The 18,624-nt window shown below is 60.5% G+C and overlaps 1 protein-coding gene across 1 annotated transcript; it reads left to right on the forward strand.

Annotated features, from left to right (window-relative positions):
- The first annotated feature begins 270 nt into the window (after window positions 1-270).
- FIBCD1 (fibrinogen C domain containing 1) lies at window positions 271-17,974 on the forward strand. The gene is made up of 7 exons (XM_054084566.1): window positions 271-434; window positions 6,044-6,520; window positions 7,493-7,652; window positions 8,427-8,563; window positions 14,342-14,438; window positions 14,793-14,972; window positions 15,275-17,974. The coding sequence occupies exons 1-7, from the start codon at window positions 363-365 to the stop codon at window positions 15,532-15,534; spliced, it is 1,383 nt and encodes a 460-aa protein (XP_053940541.1). The 5' UTR covers window positions 271-362; the 3' UTR covers window positions 15,535-17,974.
- Window positions 17,975-18,624: the final 650 nt, after the last annotated feature.

The raw sequence follows: 18,624 nt of genomic DNA on the forward strand, positions 1-18,624 counted from the left end.
AGGGGGATTGGATCCGGAATGACTCCGGAGCTCCGGGACAAGGGGGGGAATTGGATCCGGAGTGACTCTGGAGCCCCGGGGACAAGGGGGTGGGGTCAGATCCGGAGTGACTCCGGAGCCGCTGGGGGACCCCGAGGCATCACCGTGCGGTGTCCCCGGAGCAGAACGGGGGGAGCCCGGGGTGGGGGGAGGGGGGGAGCGGGGCGGGCGGGGAGGGAAGATCCACCCCCGTGTCCGTGCCCGTGTCCTCCCTCTCTCCCTCCTCCCCCTCCTCCTCCTCCTCCTCCTCCTCCTCCTCCTCTCGCCGCCGTGCTCCGCCGCGGCCGGGGTGCTCCGGGCGTTCGGGCTGGAACTTGGCCGCGATGGGGAGCGAGCGCTGGAAAACCATGGGAGGAGCCTCGCAACTTGAGGATGGGCAGCAGGAGAAATCGCAGGTACGGGGCTGGGGGGCACTGGGAGGCAGTCACCAGACTGGGGAGGCGGGGGGGAATGTCCCATCCAAACCCCCTCCTCTGCGTTCTCCCGATGAGCTTTGCTCCCAGTGCAGCCCCGTGGGGGGCAAATATTGGGGCTGAGGGCAACGGGGGGCAGTAACCACTTCAGGGGGTCCCATTGAAACCCCCTCATCCCATTCTCCCGATGAGCTTTTCTCCCAGTGCAGCCCAGCAGGATGAGCTGCCCCTCCCCTCCAGGAGAAATCATAGGTACAGGGTGGGGGACAATGGGGGGCAGTGGCCAGCCTGGGGGTCCCACCGAACACCCCCCCCCCCCCCTCCTTTCTCTCTGCAAGCTTTTCTTCCAGTGCAGCCCAGCAGGATGGGCTGCGCCCCGGTCCCCCCTGGTCCAGAGCCCCCCAAGCTGCCTCCCCTGACTCCCAATACCCCTGAATTATTAAGTTTGTATTTGCAGGCAGTGTCCCCTCACCTTCCAGAGCCGGGCTGCCCCTCGCCCAGGCAGTGGGAGATGCTCCGGGGCCGCCACACGCGCCTCTGATGAACGACTGCACGCTTTAAACTGCTTAAATAACCCCGCACAGAGAATTTTGCATCTCAGCTCCCTGCTGCAGCTAGAGGCATCCCTCTTGGTTTCGGGGACTCCCAGCCTCCTGGCTGTCTCTTAGCCTCCCGGAGCTCGCCTAGATTTTGGGGGTGAGGCTGGCATTGCAGCGGGGTGCAGCGAAGCGGTGGCAGAGCCTGCAGCGACGCGCGGGGGGGATCTGGCACGTGCTGGAGCCAGTTTGCACAACGCGCTTGCACGTGTGCCACCTCCACCATCCCAGCGTGCAGGTAGCACTGTGTGCCCCGGCTGCAGCCACCCAGCGAGCCCCAGCAGGTAGGGAACACAGGCAGGGCTCCATGGCAAGGGCACCAACCGGCCTGCCGGCACGCTGGGGGCAAGCGGGGCAGGGAGTGAAGAGGTGCAGAGTGGGGGTCAATGAGCCTGGAGTGTGCCTGGGGAGAGCTGGGGGAAAGGGGGGGGGTCTCTGACAAAGCCTGTGAGTCGAGGGAAGGAGCCAGGCATGGGCAGGCAATGGGGGCCAGCAGTGGCTGCCATCGTTCTGCACCACAGTGCTGACAAGGATGTGGGGAGCAGCCTTAAGACACGCTCGCCTCTAGGTCTGCTGCTCCCCTGTCCCTCTTCCACCCACAGCAGTGCGGGAAAGGGGCTCCTGTCTGACTTCGTCCAGCTGCACACTCTTCTTTGAGCCCTCTTCTTCAGCTCATCTGTGCCAAACGGCTCCCTCTCCTCACTGGAGAGGTGCTGCCCACCCTGAGAGGCACAGGGGGACCCCAGACCCCCCGAGACAGAAACCTTGTTCTCCTCTCCCCTTGCCAGCAGAGCTGTCTCCCTGGCACGCAGCCCCTCCACGCAGTGGTGCCATCTGGCTGGAACGTCTATCTGCCCGGCTTTGTGCCCCCGCCCGACCCTGAAGATGAGCTGGGCAGGATGGGTCCAGCGCCAGGGATGAGCTGGGCAGGATGGGTCCAGCCTCAGGGACGAGCTGGGCAGGATGAGTCCAGCCCCACCACCCATCCAGGTTTGGACAACGCAGCGCAGAGCCGTGGTTCATGCAGGGGTTGCAAAGCAGGCACAGAGTTTGCTGTGCAGCCGGTGCTGGGCTCCCAGCTCCCCTGAGCTCCTGTGCAAACGCATCCCAGCCCACTCGCATGCTCACCAGCCCCGTCTTCTCCTCTCCGCGAGCCGCAGAGCATGCTGTGCTGTACGAGCGGTACCAGACAGGCTTTGGATGGAGGAGAGCAGGTGATGGCAGTGGGATGCAGCTCGTCTGCCTCCGTGCTAGTGGGAAGAGAGCATAGTGCAGTGTTGGGCTCTGGGAAGGCACGGGGAGCAGCAGGGATTGGGGGGAGGCTGGGGTACAGCCCCCTACCCCAGGGTGAGCAGGGAGAGGGGCTGCAGCCCTGCGCAAAGCTGTGAGAGCTGGACAGGCAGTGAGGCTGGAGAGGGGCAGCGGAGCAGTGCAGAGCGAGCGGCTGGGATGCAAAATGAGCTGCTTGAGCTGCTCTGGAGTAAGCGATGGCTTGGGGAGATGGAGGAGTGGCCCTTGCAGTCCTGGAGCTCTTTTGGAGCTGGGTGAAGCCTGACAGGAAGATGAGGGGCAGCTGGGCTGAAGTTTGTCCCAGCAGCTGAGCCTGGGCAATGCAAAGCAGCATCCACCTGCCTCGGAAACACAACCAGGGTCCACCTTCATAGCTGGCTGGGAGACAGCTCAGGGGAGAGCAACCAGGGCTGCCCATCGTCTTGCCCACCATCCCACAGCACAGAGCTTGCCTGGTGAGCTGGCAAAGAGCAGCGGCTTTGGCAGGAGCAAAGGGCACCTCCTCCTCAAGGATCATCTCTCATGGCAGACTTCAGCCTTTCCCACTGCTGCTCTCGGGTCCACGGTCCCTGGGGGCCAGCCCACCTCCAGCTCTGCTCCAGCCGCCCCTGGAGACAAGCCATCTCACATCCTTCCCTCCTCACAGGCTGCACGTGCTAGAGCTGCTGTCTCCCATGCCCAGCGCAGCCGCTTGCCTGTCCAGCTGGCTGGAGGATGCTTGGTAGAGGGATGATGGGCTCCAGGGCTGCAGGGCAGCTCGTGGGCTGCTCACGCGGCGTGGCCGGGGCACCACGGACTCAGCCCCCACGGGTCATGGTGGCCAAGCATAGAGATGGTGCCTGAGCCAGCGCAGGGTGTGGAGAGCCCGGCTGAACTCTGCCCCAGGGAGGCAACAGTGCCTCAGTTCCTGCCTGGAGTTCCCTCCTGTGCTCCAGCCCCAGTTCCAGAGCAGGTTTGCGAGTGAAGCTCAGCTTGTCCTGAGCATCTCCCAGCCTCGCAGCTTCTGCTCTCCTTAGGAAGGAGTGATTTGGAGAATTGGGACCTCTAGTAGGATAGATGTCCTCAGAGGCACAACACTAACCAGAGCAGGGGGATGTCCCGCAGCTGCCTTGGCAAGAAGATGCTGGAGCCTGAGGCCATGCGATGGACGGCAGAATCCTTTGGAGTGAGGAGGGCCATGGCCATGGTAGGGCAGGAGTACGCAGCAGAGGCGTCTGCACGGCCCCGTGCTGGCAGCTGGGCATGCAGCTGCAGAGCGGTTGTGCTGAGGAGGTTTGGGGGGACCCCCACCCCAGTTTGGAGCATTGGTGGTGCTGCTGGCTGAGCGTTTCCTTCCTCTCCCCACTGCAGGTTGCCAGGTAACACAACCTGCCAGCAAAATGCCGTGGGACTCGTAACATCGCCACTGCTCGGGATCTCGTGGTCGCAAGCAGGGGTAGCTGAGTGCGAAGGGGATCGCCCCCCAGTTCCTGCCACAGTTCCCAGTGCAGGAGGGCAGAGATGCTGGGGCTCAAAGGCCGGGAAACAGCTGGATGCAACTCCCAGGCAGAGCTGTGGGAATTTGATGTGTTAAAGCCCTCTTGGGACTTGTGTGGCTGCAGGAAACAGAACATCGGCTGTGCACGGCTCTGCTCCCGTAGCCCCTAATGCTCAGATGGGTCCCTCGGTCACCGCAGCCCATCCGTGCATTTTGGTGGGCATGGTTTGGGCTGGGGATGTCAGCAAGATGGGGAGCAGCAGTGTGTGGGATGGGAGGGCACAGAGCTGGGAGCTGATAGACGCTGTGATGGCTGAAACAGCCACGGGCACACAGTTCCTGCTCACATCATAGATTCCAAACCACCCAACGCTGGCCTCTGGTAAGCAGCTGTCCCTCCTGTCACTTCTGCTCTTGCAGGGTGCCAAGGAGCTGGATTGAGCCCAAGTCCCAGATGTCCACATGAGGGTGTCAGCGATGGGCATCGCCCATCTCTGTCTGCGTCCGTCCTTGCCACTCCCAGGTGCCCCTTGTGCCCTCGAGTCTGGGCTCGGTGCCTACAAACACAGGGCAAGCTCCTCCACCCTCTGCTTGCCGAAAGCTCCCCGTCTTGCCTTTGACATCTCCTTTCAATGCATGCTGAGAGGCTGAGCCTGCGGTTGCCTCATTACGGAGGTCCTCGCAGCGTGGCTTCCCATTCAGCCCAGCGCCGTTTGCATCTCCAGCCTTCGCTCTGTGGGCTGGGGAAGAAATCCAGAGCATCCCCCAGGGCTGGTGGGGCACCCATGGCCCCCCAGCCCCTACCCAGCCAGCCCCACCGCAGCCGAGGTCACCTTAATGCAAATGGTTGCGGGAGCGTAAATGAAATGAAGGGTGCTTGAAGGAAGGTGTCACTCCAGATAGATGTGCACAGGAGGGGACAGGGCCTGAGAAATCTTTGCAGATGCAGCAATTTTCCCCTCGTTTCTGGGGAAAGTAGTCTTTGTCTCTCTGAATCTGCAGTTTTCTGGCAGCCCTGCAATTCCTTGTGACAGCCGTGGCCGGGGTCAGGGGAAAATCACAGCCTCTGTCCTGCAGGTGTAATGAGAAGGGGAGGCAGCCGGGGGGGGACGGGGGGCTGATGGGGTTGGGTGGCAGCTCACCCCATCCACGCTGGCGGCGTTGGCACTTCACGCTTTGCTAGGAGAAAAGGCTCTCGGTGCTCTTGGTGCTTGCGGAGCAGCTCCTGTGGGCTCAGCCGATGGGTCCCTGCAGCAGCAGAGCTGCCAGATTGGCTTGGGGGGTGGGTGGTGGTGTCAGAGATCATTCCTACAGCAACTCCCCCTCGCCAAGAGGCTCCAGGTGAGGTCCGAGGGCTTTGGGAGCAGCTCTGCTCCCCTCTGGCAGGCAGCGAGGGCAGAAAGGGGTTGGGGATGCCCAGTGTTGAGCACAACCCCATCGCTCTCAGGGCAACGTGGTCCCAACATCGACGCACAGCCTCCCCTTGCTGCTGGGGACAGCCCCTGCCCAGGGGAATGAGGGAATGGCCTGAAGCTCCGCCAGGGGAGGTTCAGGTTGGGTATCAGAAAAAAATTCTTCACAGAAAGAGTCATCGGGCGCTGGAATAGCTGCCCAGGGAGGGGGTCGAGTCGCCTTCCCTGGAGGTGTTTAAGGAACGGGTGGATGAAGTGCTGAGGGACATGGTTTAGGGAGTGTTAGGAATGGTTGGACTCGATGATCCAATGGGTCCTTTCCAACCTGGTGATTCTGTGATTCTCATTCTGCCTTCCCTCGCCTCCTTGCTTTCCCTGCAGTCCCCACTCCAGGGAACACCGGAGAAGATGTTCTCCCTTTTCCTCCCCGTGTTTGTGCCCAGGGCAGCGGGGAGCCCCGCACGCACCTCCCGGGAAGCCGGGACTGCTCCAGCTGAGTATCACTGCCTTAAATAAAACATACCAGCAGGAGCACACGTTCGCTCTCTTTATTATTTCATACCTCCAGCTCCCAGGCGGGTTTAGCTGCTTTGCTCGCTGAGTGCTCGCCCGTGGCCTCCGTGCCCGCGGCAGAACCACAGGGCTCCCCCGGGGTCCCTGCATCCCCTCCTCTGCCACCACCCCCGTGTTCTTCAACACATCCCTCGTTGCTGGACCCCCAAAGCTCCTGAGGGTTTGAACGCACCTCTCGGATGAAGGGGAATGGTATGGGTCTATCCAGGTGGGTCCTGACGGTGTCCGTCTCTCTGTCCGCAGAGAATGAGCTGCGGGTACATCCTGTGCACCGTCCTGCTCTCGGTGGCCGTTCTCCTGGCGGTGACGGTGACGGGGGCCATCCTCTTCATGAACCACTACCACACGCCTGTCACAGAGTCACCTCCCGTCATCAGCACCAACCCCGAGGAAGCCAACGCTCTGGTGACCATCGAGAAAGCAGACAGCTCGCGCATCAACATCTTCATTGACCCCAACTGCCCCGACGCAGCGGGCACCTTTGGGCGCCTGGAGGGGCTGCAGACCTCCGTGCTGCGCGCCGTCACTGACCACGACGCCGAGGCCAAGGCCACCAAGAGCCAGCAGAAGGCCCTGCTGGTCACGGTGGCAGACGAGGTGTCTAAGCTGCTGACACACGCCGTGCAGCTGCGCGCTGACTGCGATGGCCTCAAAAAGGGGCACAGCGCCATGGGGCAGGAGCTCAGCGCCCTGCAGGGCGAGCAGGGCAGGCTCATCCAGGTGAGCCGATGCTAGGGGTGCCACACGGTGCTCCTTGGGGACAGACCATCGCTGTCCCCATGTCTTTGGGGCCTGGCTGCTTGCAGCCCCTGCCCGAGGCGTTCAGGAGAGACCTCCAGCAGAAGGAGCTGAGGTTTAAAGTAGATGCTTGGGAACAGCAAGCGTGGAAGCACAACTGCAGCTCCAGCTCATCAGCTGCCAAACCACCCCCGTGCTGGTGACCTGAGTGCGCAGCCTCCCACCTGTGGGTGTCTCAGCTCCAGCACCAGTTTGGGGGCTCCGAGGAGAGCCAAGCACAGCACAGGACTATCCCAAGAGCAGTTCATGCAGCAATCAGCCTCTCCTTATTTACAACCCCAAAAATTTCCCAGCCGATGAGCTGTGTTGAAATGCTTACCTGGGTCTGCCAGGCATCGTAGCAGGACCTAGGGTAGGGCTGGGTGCTCAGCTCCTTGCTCATCCCTCCTGGTGCTCATCCTTGTCTGTCTGGAGCTGCTCGATCCCCACTGCTTCACTTTGCTCCCTGTTCTGCTGCTTTGCCACGGCCACCCCACGTCATTCACCCAGCCCGGGTCACCTCGGGGTACGGCGGAGAGCCAGCAGTTGTCTCAGGACACGGCTATTCCTGCCATCGTCCTCTTGCCCAGAGATGCTCTTTTATCTCACAGGGTGGCGGCACCAACGCACCCAGGTTCGGGGATTTCTGAGCTCCGGTGGTGTTAGGCACTATCTGGACCCTGACCTTGGGCTGGAAAGCACTGGAGATGTCGTATGGCATCTGCTGTGGCTTTCATGTCCCCACCTGGCCCTCAGCAGCCTCTACCCTGGCGGGGAGCATTGCTGCTTGTGAGCATCTGGGGAGCTGTGGGAGCAAGCAGAGCATCCTCAGAGTAGAGTGATGGTGGCTTAGGGGGTTGGAAGGGGTTTAACTGTGTTTAGCCTTGTATCCCTCCATGTGTCCCTCACCCACAGCTGCTTTCGGAGAGCCAGACCAACATGGCTCGGCTGGTGAGCTCCGTCAGCGACATCCTGGACACCCTGCAGAAGGAGCGTGGTGGTGCCCGGCCCCGGCTCAAGGCTGACCTGCAGCGAGCACCAGCCAGAGGAGCGCGGCCCCGGGGCTGCTCCAACGGTGAGATGGCATCCACCATTCCCCTGGGAGAGGGATGCGCCTGGGGCTGCTGGCAGGTCTCTGCCTAAGGAGAGGGGAGGGAGAAAACCACTCACGAAGGGGGGAAACCAACCTGGAGAAGGATTTGATAGAGCATGGGGCTGGCAAGGAGATAGGGGAGATGGAGGAGGAGGGAGAGGAAAAGTTTGGTGTTAGAAGGGGTGTTTCTCACCATGCGGGTCCCAGTTGTCCACAAAGAGCCTGCAAAGCCAGCACCAAAGCTGCTTTGCACCCTTGCAGACCCACCCATTCCCCACACAGACACAGCTGGGGCAAAAACAGATGGAGAAGCAATCGTTTGCCTTCATTTGGGTGCGAACGGCAGCAGTACATGGGACTCGGAATAAATAGTCACATTCATCATCATTCGGTTAAGATGAAGCTGAGTAAGATTGTCCCGGGGCTGCGAGCATGTGCCCACAGTCTGCCTCCAGCTGCCTCTGGGCATCAGCTCCCTCCTCCCCAGCTGGGTCCTCACGTGCCCTCACCGTCCCACAGGGGCATGGGGTTGGTCCCTGCCGGCTGCGACAGGAGGAGTCCCTGGGATGGCCGCATCCCCCCAGGCACCACCCTGAGCATCGGGGAAGAAAGGAGGGAAAGAGCAAGGCAGCACCAAACCGCCAACTAGAGCTGGCGGCAAGGTTGAGAGCCTGAAAGAAATGGCAAGACATTAAATTAAATCGTTAATTAACCAGCTTTCTTCTCGTCCCACCCCATCTCGATGCCATGCTGCAGGCTCCCGGCCCCGAGACTGCTTTGACATCTACGCGAGTGGACAGCAAGAGGATGGGATTTACTCCATCTTCCCTACGCACTATCCCGACGGCTTCCAGGTCTACTGTGACATGACGACCGATGGGGGCGGCTGGACGGTGAGCTGCCACCGCGCTGAGGGGCACTGGCCGATGCCATCCTGGGTGTACTGGGGGTTGGAGATGTCACTCTCTGCACTTGGATGTGTCGTTGGGATGGGGGATAAATGCTAACGAGGGCTGGCTGTGCACAGGGTGCCCCGGTCCCGTGGGCGAGCAAGCAAACAGGCTGTGCTGGTGGCACCAGCAGAGCTGCCGGGCTGAGCCCTCTGCCAGAGCCCGGTGGCCCTGCCCTGGGCTTGGTGAGCTTATCTGGAGCTGGAGGGTGGTTTCAGGCAGGGATTTGGGTGCAGTGGCTGGAGTTTGTCCTTCTTGGCGGGTTTGGTGATGACCTGGGACACAGCATAGCTGCAGTTGTGCCGTGGGTCGAATGGCTGTGCTTCACCCCATCCTTGTGGTCCTGGTGAGCTGGGGACAGGATGAACCCCAAACCCAGCGCGTTTCGCCTCGTCTAATTCAAGGGCTTCTGGAGTTCTTCCAGTGCCAATTCCCTCACTCCCTGGCTATCCTGCCCAATTCCTTTTGCTGTGGTGGCTGCAAAAGCCGTGTCATCGCAGCCCCAGGGGCAGGGAGCTGGGGGGACGCGGCACTGGCAGCCCCAAGCCTGGAGAACATCTCACCCTGCAGACCCCTTGAGTACAAACAGCCCCGACCCAGGGCAGCACTTGGGATGCCAGCAGGGCAGTGAGGAGGCAGCGTCTCCCCTGAGGACACGCTGGGTGAGCCGAGCCGGCCAGCGCCCCTCCAGCTGGGCGCTCTAGGAAACAAATCCCCACGATCTGATTCCCCTAAGCAGCTTTGAGCAGTGCCAGGAGGGAGCTTAGCCCCCCTGCCCTCGGGGGGCTGCCAGGAGCCCACCCCGGGTAGGAGAGACTTGTTTTGCACGGGTCAGTACCAGCAGTTCCAGTGGGGAAACTGAGGCAGTGGGGAACCTCAGCTCCTGAGGGGCTTACAAAGGGAAAACAGGGGGGACCCCAATTACTGTCCAGGGTGGGGAGGGTCCTTGCAAACCCCATGCACAGCCTCCACCAGCCCTAGCCATGCTCGAGCGCAGCCCAAGGTGATTAGCGAGACACTCAGAGGCTTATTTAAAGCTGCTGCGGCCAGGGGGGCTCCGGCTGGGTTGGGGAGGGGGTGAAGCGAATCATTTTACACCCAACAGCATCGTGGAGCCAAACCAAGTGCTGAATCCTGACATTCCGGAGGCAGAAGCATCCAGAGCTGAGGGTGCTCAGCCCAGGCTCCCATTTCTTGGGGCTGCTCAGCACAGGCTCCCACACGTACCTGCAGCCCCTCAGAGGGGTGAGTGGGGGGCTCTCAGCTGTGTCCCCCGAGGCTTGGGGACTCGGAGGGTGTCCCTGGGGCAGTGCTTCCCTGGGGCTCCAGGTGAGCCATGGCCTGGCTGGGCACCGTGGTGCAGAGCCAGAGAAATTTCCCTCCTCCTCTGGAGCAATTACTCCTGACATTTGGGATTATTTGCATGTGGGTGGGTGGGTGGAAGCGATGGCAGCAGCTGAATCAATTTTGACTTGGGAGTTTGGGAGCTGCTGAGCTAAACCTTATCCTGCATAGGCAGCTTAGAGACCTCAGGGAGCGGAGCAGGGGGAAGAACCACCCCAACTTCCCACTGGGGAGAAACCCAGCTGGGGCGACCCACTGCGTGCTGCTCAGCACCTCCCCATCCCCATGGTGTCATCTGTAGTGTCACCCTCATCAGAGGGGTTATTGCCTGTCCTTCAGGTCCCTCGCTGGACCAACACCTCTCCTCCCTGCCATGGCCACCAAAATCCCTTGTGCTGTGTGAGCGATTGCAGCTCTGGGGCTGTTTACTGCCTTTTTTGCGTAGTCGAAAAGCAGAAATCTTTGCAGAGAGGGCAGCCAGCACCCGTGTCCATGCAGGGCAGGGTGCCACAAAGGTGAAGAAATGTGGGAGGGAAGAGCCAGGGAGCCCCCAGCACACCCTCCAGAATGTTTTCTCCCCCCTCGACTCTGCCCACCAGCGGTAGGGCCACATTCAGCCGGTTGGCACGTGGGTCCGGGTCAGTGCCAACAGGAACATCTCAGCACCGATTAGCACCAGGCTGCCGCTGTATAATTGCCCAGCCTGACCCCAGCTCCCCCTTTTGCCACTCAACTCTGGCACTTCGTTAAAATATTAACGAGGTGAAGGAGGGCAGGGGAGGCTCTGCGTCCCGGGAGGTGTGAAAAAGTTGCCTCTTCGCATGCTGTTGTCTTGGGAAGTCTTTGCAAAATGCCCCATGCTCCTCCTGGTGCCCCTGAGCCTCCATCACTACCCAGCCAGGGGCAAAGCCCCCCAGGATCAGCATCCTGGCTCTGGGAGCAACAGCGCTGCTACAGCTCTGGCTCCTCAACATCATTGTGCATGTACAGCGCGTATTGGGAAGTGGTGGGAAAGCCGGAGAATGCAAAAGAAAAGCCTGTGCAGGCAGGATGAGGGCTGTGGTAATGTTAAGTGACAGCTTCCAGCTTCACGGGCACCTGCCGTGCCGGGGATGCTCATGGGGACGGCTTCACCCAGCCTGCTCATCGGTCCCGGGGCGAGCTAGGGCTTTGAGCACACGCTGATGCGTTTATACACGGGTTGGGATAAGCCCAAAGCAGGGGGTGAGACGAGCCCGGGGAAACGTGCTGTTTCCAAAAGATGTGATTTATGTGTCACCACTGGCTGGGATGAGACACTTCTGCTGGCAGGGACAGGCAGGAGCAGCCGGGTCCCCAGGACGGGCAGCACTGCCGGCTACGGTGTTTGTAGGTCATCCCACGGAGTTGGCACTTCCCGGAGAGCGGCTCCTGCGATGCTCCAAGCTTGTCTTCTCCGTGGCTGAACCCAAAGATGGTTTAATCTGAGGGCTCAGAGGAACGCCGCAGGGCTGGGGCTGTGGGGGCTGACCACGAGCTCAAGTGCTGCGGTGGCAGAAAAGAGATGGCTGAGCATCTCCCCAGGCTGCAGCTGGTGGGGTTCTGAGCTCACTGAGGTTTTGGTGGGGGCTGCAGGGAGAGGGAGCAGAGCCCTCCCTCACCAGCAACACCTCGGCAGGCACCGGCTGGCAGTCTCGCTTTCCTGTGTTTTTAACTCATTTTTCTGGGCTGGTGCCTTCGCAGGAGCCTGTTCCTGCCCCGCGAGCTCAGCACAACTGGGGGAGGCAGAGAGCGGGGGAGATAAATATTTCAGCCTTTCCTTTAAAGAAGGGAAGAAAATCCTTTTTGCTTAAGAGGGGGTGATGCATATTTGATGAGGAGGAAAAGAGCAGCAAGGCAGGGCTGGGAGCGCGGCAGCAAGCCGGTGGGTCAGCAGTGAATGCAGCATGGTGGTGCATGCAGCATCTTGGGACATGGAGCATCCCAGCGCACACATCATCGTGGGATATGGAGCATCCCAGTGCATGCAGCAACCTGGGACATGGAGCATCCCAGCGCATGCAGCATTCTGGGACATGGAGCATCCCAGTGTACGCAGCATCCTGGGACACGGAACATCCCAGTGCATGCAGCATCCTGGGACATGGAGTATCCCAGTGCACGCAACATCCTGGGACATGGAGCATCCCAGTGCATGCAGCATCCTGGGACATGGAGTATCCCAGTGCACGCAGCATCCTGGGACATGGAGCATCCCAGTGCATGCAGCATCCTGGGACATGGAGCATCCCAGCACATGCAGCAGCCCAGTACCTGGAGCATCCCAGTGCATGCAGCATTCTGGGACATGGAGCATCCCAGTGCATGTAGCATCCAAGCACAGGGGGCAAGGAGGAGGTTTCCATGTCCCCACCTGCACACGGAAGAGGAGGGTGCACGAGGGAAGCATGAGGAGAGACCATGCATGAGAGATGAAGGTGGAGCAGGAGACCCATGAGGACACAGGATCTCTGACCCGGTTTTGAGCCCCCTTGGGGCCAAGCCCAGCAGGCAGCGGGGAACCGAGCGTGCCGCCGGCATCCAGGTGATTGCTGAGCTGTGATGAGGCTCAGCCAGCGGAGATGTGCCCCGCATGCTTCCCTAGGCACCGCTCAGGCTATTGGCCTATTTAAAACCCCGGGTCAAAGCAGATTAAGAGGGAGCATGGGTGCTACTTCCACTGCCTTCCCCACATGGCAGCGCCGGAGCTGACATTGTCCAGAGAAAATCAGCTTCGGGCCCCCATCCAGCCACACCATCCCCCTTTCTGAGCAAGCCTGAAGAAAGACCCTTAAATGGGCTTAACCACAGCTTCTCAAGTGCTCAACGCAGAGATAAAAATTAAGGCTCTAATTCTAGAAGGTAAGTACAGCAGGATCAAAGCTGTGCCATGCCAAGGAGCACGCCAAAGCCCACACCAGACTTCTCCAGCCCTGAAAGTGCCTGTCTGATGAAGGGAAAAAAACGGGATGAAATTCATGAGTTGGGTCTTCTTTGCATGCTGGGATGACACCACACACATGCAGGAGGGCAGGAGCAGCCTGCAAAGGAGCATCCCCTTGGTGGAGCAAAGCGCAGCGCCTTCCTGGCTGGCATAGGGACTCGGCAGCATTGCTGGAGCCTGGGATGCTGGAAGTGGGGTCTATGGGGTCAGCAGCAACGCTGAGCCTCAAAACAAGGTGCTGTGGCCCCTCGGATGCCCACACATGGGGTGGTTGTTCCTAAATCACTGAGCATCCTGTCCCCCTGGCGCGGCCACGGGAGCGTGGGGCTTGGTGGCCATCGGGCAGGCTGGCTCAGCCAAATTTAATGCAATTAATCCAGGGCTGGAGGCTTAATTAAGTTCCAATGGTTGGACACGGAGCAGCATTTTCTGGATTCATTGTCAATAAATCAAACCCAAAACTACAAATAAAAGCGGATGAAACAAACAGGGCACGTCATACCAATGAGCGGATGGGAGAGGAAAAGGGAATGGCTCCAAGGAGAAAAGCCATGCTGAGCCCTGGCGATCCGGAGGCTCTGCAGGAGTTGGTGTGGTCGCTGCACCACAGTTCATTTCTCTGGGAGACTAACGAGGCCCTCCCTGATCCCTGATCACGGGGCAGCTGCCCAGGAGAGAGCAGTTTTACACAGCACTGCTTCCAGGATGACTGCCTGGGCGGTGGGGACAGACCTGGAGTCGTGCCGTCCATCCATCCGTCTGTCCATACCTCTGATCCCTTAAGTAACTGCAGAGCGTGGGCTGTTTGGATCGGGGTGCAGGGTGCCCACCCCTCCTGGGGCACCAGCCCCCTTCCCGCAGGACCACGCCACAGGTTCACAGAATCATGGAATGGTTTAGGTTGGAAGGAACCTCAAAGCCCATCCAATTCCAACCCCCCTGCCACGAGCAGGGACACCTCCCACTGGATCAGGGTCCTCAAAGCCCCATCCAACCTGGCCCGGAACCCCTCCAGGGATGAGGCAGCCACAGCTTCCCTGGGCAACCCGGACCAGGGCCTCCCCAGCCTCATGGTGAAGAATTTCTTCCTAATGTCTGATCTAAATCTTCCCTCCTCCAATTTAAACCCCAAAGTTCCCCAAGCTCTGCTCCCATTTCCAGGTGGAAGAGTCAGGGCAGCGTTTTATCTGAACCAACTCACCCAGACCTGGGAGCTGGCAGATAATGATCCAGCATTTCCCTGGGAACCTGCTCGCTGGTGTCCCCCTGTAATTAATGAGTTGGAAGGGTTTAATTTGCACCCACGCCTAACAAAGCAGCAGCGGGGAGGGATGGGCAGGGGAGGAGCAGCGGGGGCTGCTTGGGGCGTGCAGGCTCGGAGCAGCCCCACGACTGACACCCCTGTGTCTCCCCAGGTGTTCCAGCGGCGGGAGGATGGCTCCGTGAACTTTTTCCGCGGCTGGGAAGCCTACCGGGATGGCTTTGGGAAGCTGACGGGAGAGCACTGGTTAGGTACGTGGGGCTGGCAGTGCCTGCTGGAAAGCCTGGGTCCCCCCAGCTCCCACAGGGAGGTCCAGCATCACCTTTGCAAAGGAAAGGACACGGCGTCCCCCTTGGCCAGCACTCACATCCTAGGAATGATGGTCTGGGTGGTTAAGGTGGGCACTGAAACGCTGCACAGGTGCAGGGAAGCGATGAGGTGGTTTGCCTGTGAGCTGAGCACGTGCCCTTGGCCACACAGCAATAACGGAGTGAGGGCTGGAAGGTGGGAATCGCTCCGGGCATCACCCCGCATCCCTCCCCAGAGACCTCTGGCCACCCTGTCCCTGCTGGTATCCGCACACTTACCGCCTCCCTCCGCTGCAGGGCTGAAGCGGATCCACACGCTGACGGTGCAGGGCAGCTACGAGCTCCGCATCGACCTGGAGGACTTTGACAACGGCACCGCCTTTGCCCACTATGGCAGCTTTGGCGTGGGGCTCTTCTCTGTCGACCCCGAGGAGGACGGGTACCCCATCTCCATCGCCGACTACTCGGGAACAGCAGGTAGGGCAGCAGGGAGGGGGGACACAGAGGGGCCCATGGCCACCAAACCCCCGGGCTGGGGTGTTAGCAGTCTCCTCTCGCTCTGGCAGTGCAGTTGGCTTCATCCCTGCAGCCACGGGGAGCTGGAGGCAGGAGAGGGGCTGTGCTTGGCCATTTACAGGGTGGGTGACCCCAAGTGCCCTGTATGTCACCAAAGAAACCCCATTGGGGTGCCCAGGGGATCACCCTGGGGTGGGAGACAGCCCAAAGGCAGGTTGAGGATCAGGAAGGGCCCATCAAGGCTCTTTTGCCCCCCACAACAGGCGACTCCTTCCTGAAGCACAACGGGATGAAGTTCACCACCAAGGACCTGGACAACGACCACTCGGAGAATAACTGCGCAGCTTTCTACCACGGCGCCTGGTGGTACCGCAACTGCCACACCTCCAACCTCAACGGGCAGTACCTCAAGGGCCATCACAGCTCCTACGCCGACGGCATCGAGTGGTCCTCCTGGACCGGCTGGCAATATTCCCTCAAGTTCACCGAGATGAAGATCCGGCCCGTCCGGGAGGAGAATTAGCTGGACGGCACGAGTGTCCCCCCTGCCCCATGCCCAGCACCCTGCCCTCCCCCACTGCCCCACAGCCCTGTCCCCACAGCTGCCACCCTCCCTGAGGGCTGGCTCGTCTTCGAGGGGCTCCTGCTGAGTTCCTGCCCCCAGGGAAGGTGGCTTTTGCTCCCAGGTGCCCGTGGACATCACCAGACCTTCTGTTTCCTGCTGTCGTGGCTCCCCTGCAGCTGCAATGGGTCTCTTGGCCAGAGCGTGACCCACAGCCGGCGCCCACGGCTGCGGCAGAGAGGGCAGTGGGATGTGAGGATTTGGGCAGTGGGATGCGGGGATTTGGGCAGTGGGATACGGGGATTTAGGCAGTGGGATGCAGGGATTTGGGGGTTCAGCAAGGGAGCGATGGGGCTGCCTGGAGGGAGGGGTGCAGCATCCCAGGCAGGCTCGTCTCCGCTGTGGGCACAGAGTCCCGCAGCGGCCTGGCTGAGCTGGAGAGAGACTGGCAGACACTCGCCATGGGGAGCCCCACACTCCACGGAACCCCTCGGACTGGGACAAAGCTGCTGCTCCGCGGTTCCAGCTCACTCCATGGTGCTACTGGGAACAGGGCAGGCTCGGCTGGGTTGAAGCCTTTGCAGATGCCTGACCAATTCCTGGCCTGTCAATGCTGGCCTCTACCCCTGCAGAAGGAATGCAGCTGGAAAGGGACAACTAGAATCTTCTTCATCCCCATTTGTCCCTGTCTGGGCTTCTGGAGTCTCCTGCTGGGTTGGGGCACCCCAAAGCAAGCTGGGGCAGTGCTGGAAGGATGCACCCCAAGAACTGAGCGTGGCACGGAGCTGTTGTGGCAGCACTGGGGAAACGGGGAGCACGGCGAGAAGGAAAAGGTGAGGAAGGCTCCTTCCAGGCATGGCTCTGCCTGCATTTCACAGCTCTTCGCTCCCAACCAGACCCGCTCAGACTCACATCAGACCCGTGACCTTTCCTGACACCCTTGGCTATGGACAAGCCCCTCTGCTCATTCCCGGCCTGGGCACCCGCATTCGTTTTCACCTCGGATGAGCCACGCTCTGGCTCGGCACCTGCAGATATTCAAAAAAAGCCTTTCATTTCTTCAAATCCCATTAAGGTTTTGCAAAAAAAGAAGCTGTGAGTGGGGCTTAGCGTCTGCAGGGCCCTGATAACCAGGCAGCAGGCGATGCCTCGTGCTGGCTGACCGAGGAGCTGCCGCGCCGTGTGGGGCTGACTTCGCCTCCGGCTCCCTGGAAAGACTCTAAACGGGGGATTTTTGACTATAAAAACCAACCAAGCCTGACTGGGATGTACAGGAACAAGAAGGGGAGAGGGACAGCAGGGACCCTGCCACCCTTCACATGATTTTTCCACCTATGCGACAGCAGCAATAGGGAGCAGAGCCCCAGGAAACGCCGCTGGATGGACAGACTGCCCGAGGATGGGAGGAAAGCTCCCACTGGCCCTGTTTCCAGGGGGGCTTAAAGCATGGGAAGATCAAAGGCTCGTCTTCCCGGCTGTGGCAGATTCGTGCTTCCCTGCGTGCTTCTCTTATTTTAAGCCTTTTCCACCTTGGATCCTGTGCTGGATGAGCCCTTTTGCCTGTGGGGTTCCCAGCTTGTCCTGCTGGGCAAAAGGAACAAGTGATGCACCGGGATCACCACAGCGTTCCCATCTGCCAGAGACATTCCTTGAAGCCCTTGGGAGAGGACAAGCTCGAAGTGCAGGCATCAGCTTTACCTGCTCCATCCGTGCCCGGAGCAGCCAGCCAGACCGGCTTTCTCAAGCGGTGGGATTTGGAGGAGCTCAATGGTGGTGTTTCCCACCCAGCGCAAGAGCAGGAGCCCCCAGCAGCTGCCGAGGGGCTCCCGGTGCCCTGTTGGACCTCACTGGAAAGGTTCCCGTGCAGGCAGGGAGCACAATGCCCATCTTTACCTTTCATTTACTTATTTTGGTGGATTAGATGTAGCTGGGTTTTCTAGCACATGCCTTCAGGACAAGAAGGCGCACGGAGCCGCGTGCCCTGGCCCCATCCACCAGTGTTTTTCCACGCTGGAGTGGGAACATTGTACGTGCGGTTTGTCGGTAGCACACCCTTGTGTAACTGCCTGTGTCGCCCGGGACTCCCTAATGACTTTGTTTTGTCTTGCGCGAGAGGTATTTAATCCACACCGAGACGCAGGATTTCCCAGGATTATTCCCAAGAGTGCACGCGTTGCTGCGCGGCGCCGGATTAGGCTAAAACCGTTCATGGTGACACCTCCCCAGGGAAGGAAGGGGCGGCCGGGGGGGTCTGGGATCTGGCCACGTACCTTCTCGACGAAGCCCTGGGCCAGGTTGTGGTGTGTAGCAGTGCCGTGAAGTCTAGGTCGTCTGTGAGTGGTGTCCAACGCTGTACATGTGGACTTTCTAAACTCCTTAAATAAAAGGAACTCATCATTAGCTGGTGTGGCGGCAGCCGTGCCCACGGCGTTGTACGGGGATGTCACTGGAGGAACCTGCCGTGGTGACAGCAAAGGGAGCGGCAACGGATGACCGCAGCTCCCACTGTGTCGCGAGCGTTGGCTCCTTCTGTGTACCGGGCTCGCGACACAGCATCCTCGGGAACGGCCCATCCTGCACTGAGCCTGCCCAAAGTACGCTGCACAACTGCTGGGGAGACCCAGCGGGGCAGGGATGGGGCAGTGGAGGCTTCCCAGAGCTCCAGCCCAAACCCAGGCACTGCAGGACCTTGGGCTGGCAGGTTGTGATGCCAGGGGTCCCCGTTTCCCCCTACCTGCGCTGATGGGCAGAGTGCCGAGCGGTGCCCCCGGCCCCCTCCCGCTGAGCACTGGGGCACTGCCCACCCCATGCCCGCACCAAGGACCATCTTATAGCTGCACCCACTGGCCAAGAATGGGGGTGAAGCACTCAGGCTGGTGCATGCAGGGGGTTCTTGAGTGGGTTTTGGGGTGCGGGGGTCTCCACTGATGCTTGCACACCCACCCCACTCACACGCAAAAGTAGGCACCAGGCAAGAGGGGTTGGGGATACTTGTGCCCCCATATGAGACGCTCCCTCCCGCCAGCATCCCCACCAGTTGCTGGTGCCTCA

Source organism: Cuculus canorus, chromosome 19 (assembly GCF_017976375.1).
Source record: "Cuculus canorus isolate bCucCan1 chromosome 19, bCucCan1.pri, whole genome shotgun sequence".
NCBI lineage: Eukaryota > Metazoa > Chordata > Aves > Cuculiformes > Cuculidae > Cuculus > Cuculus canorus.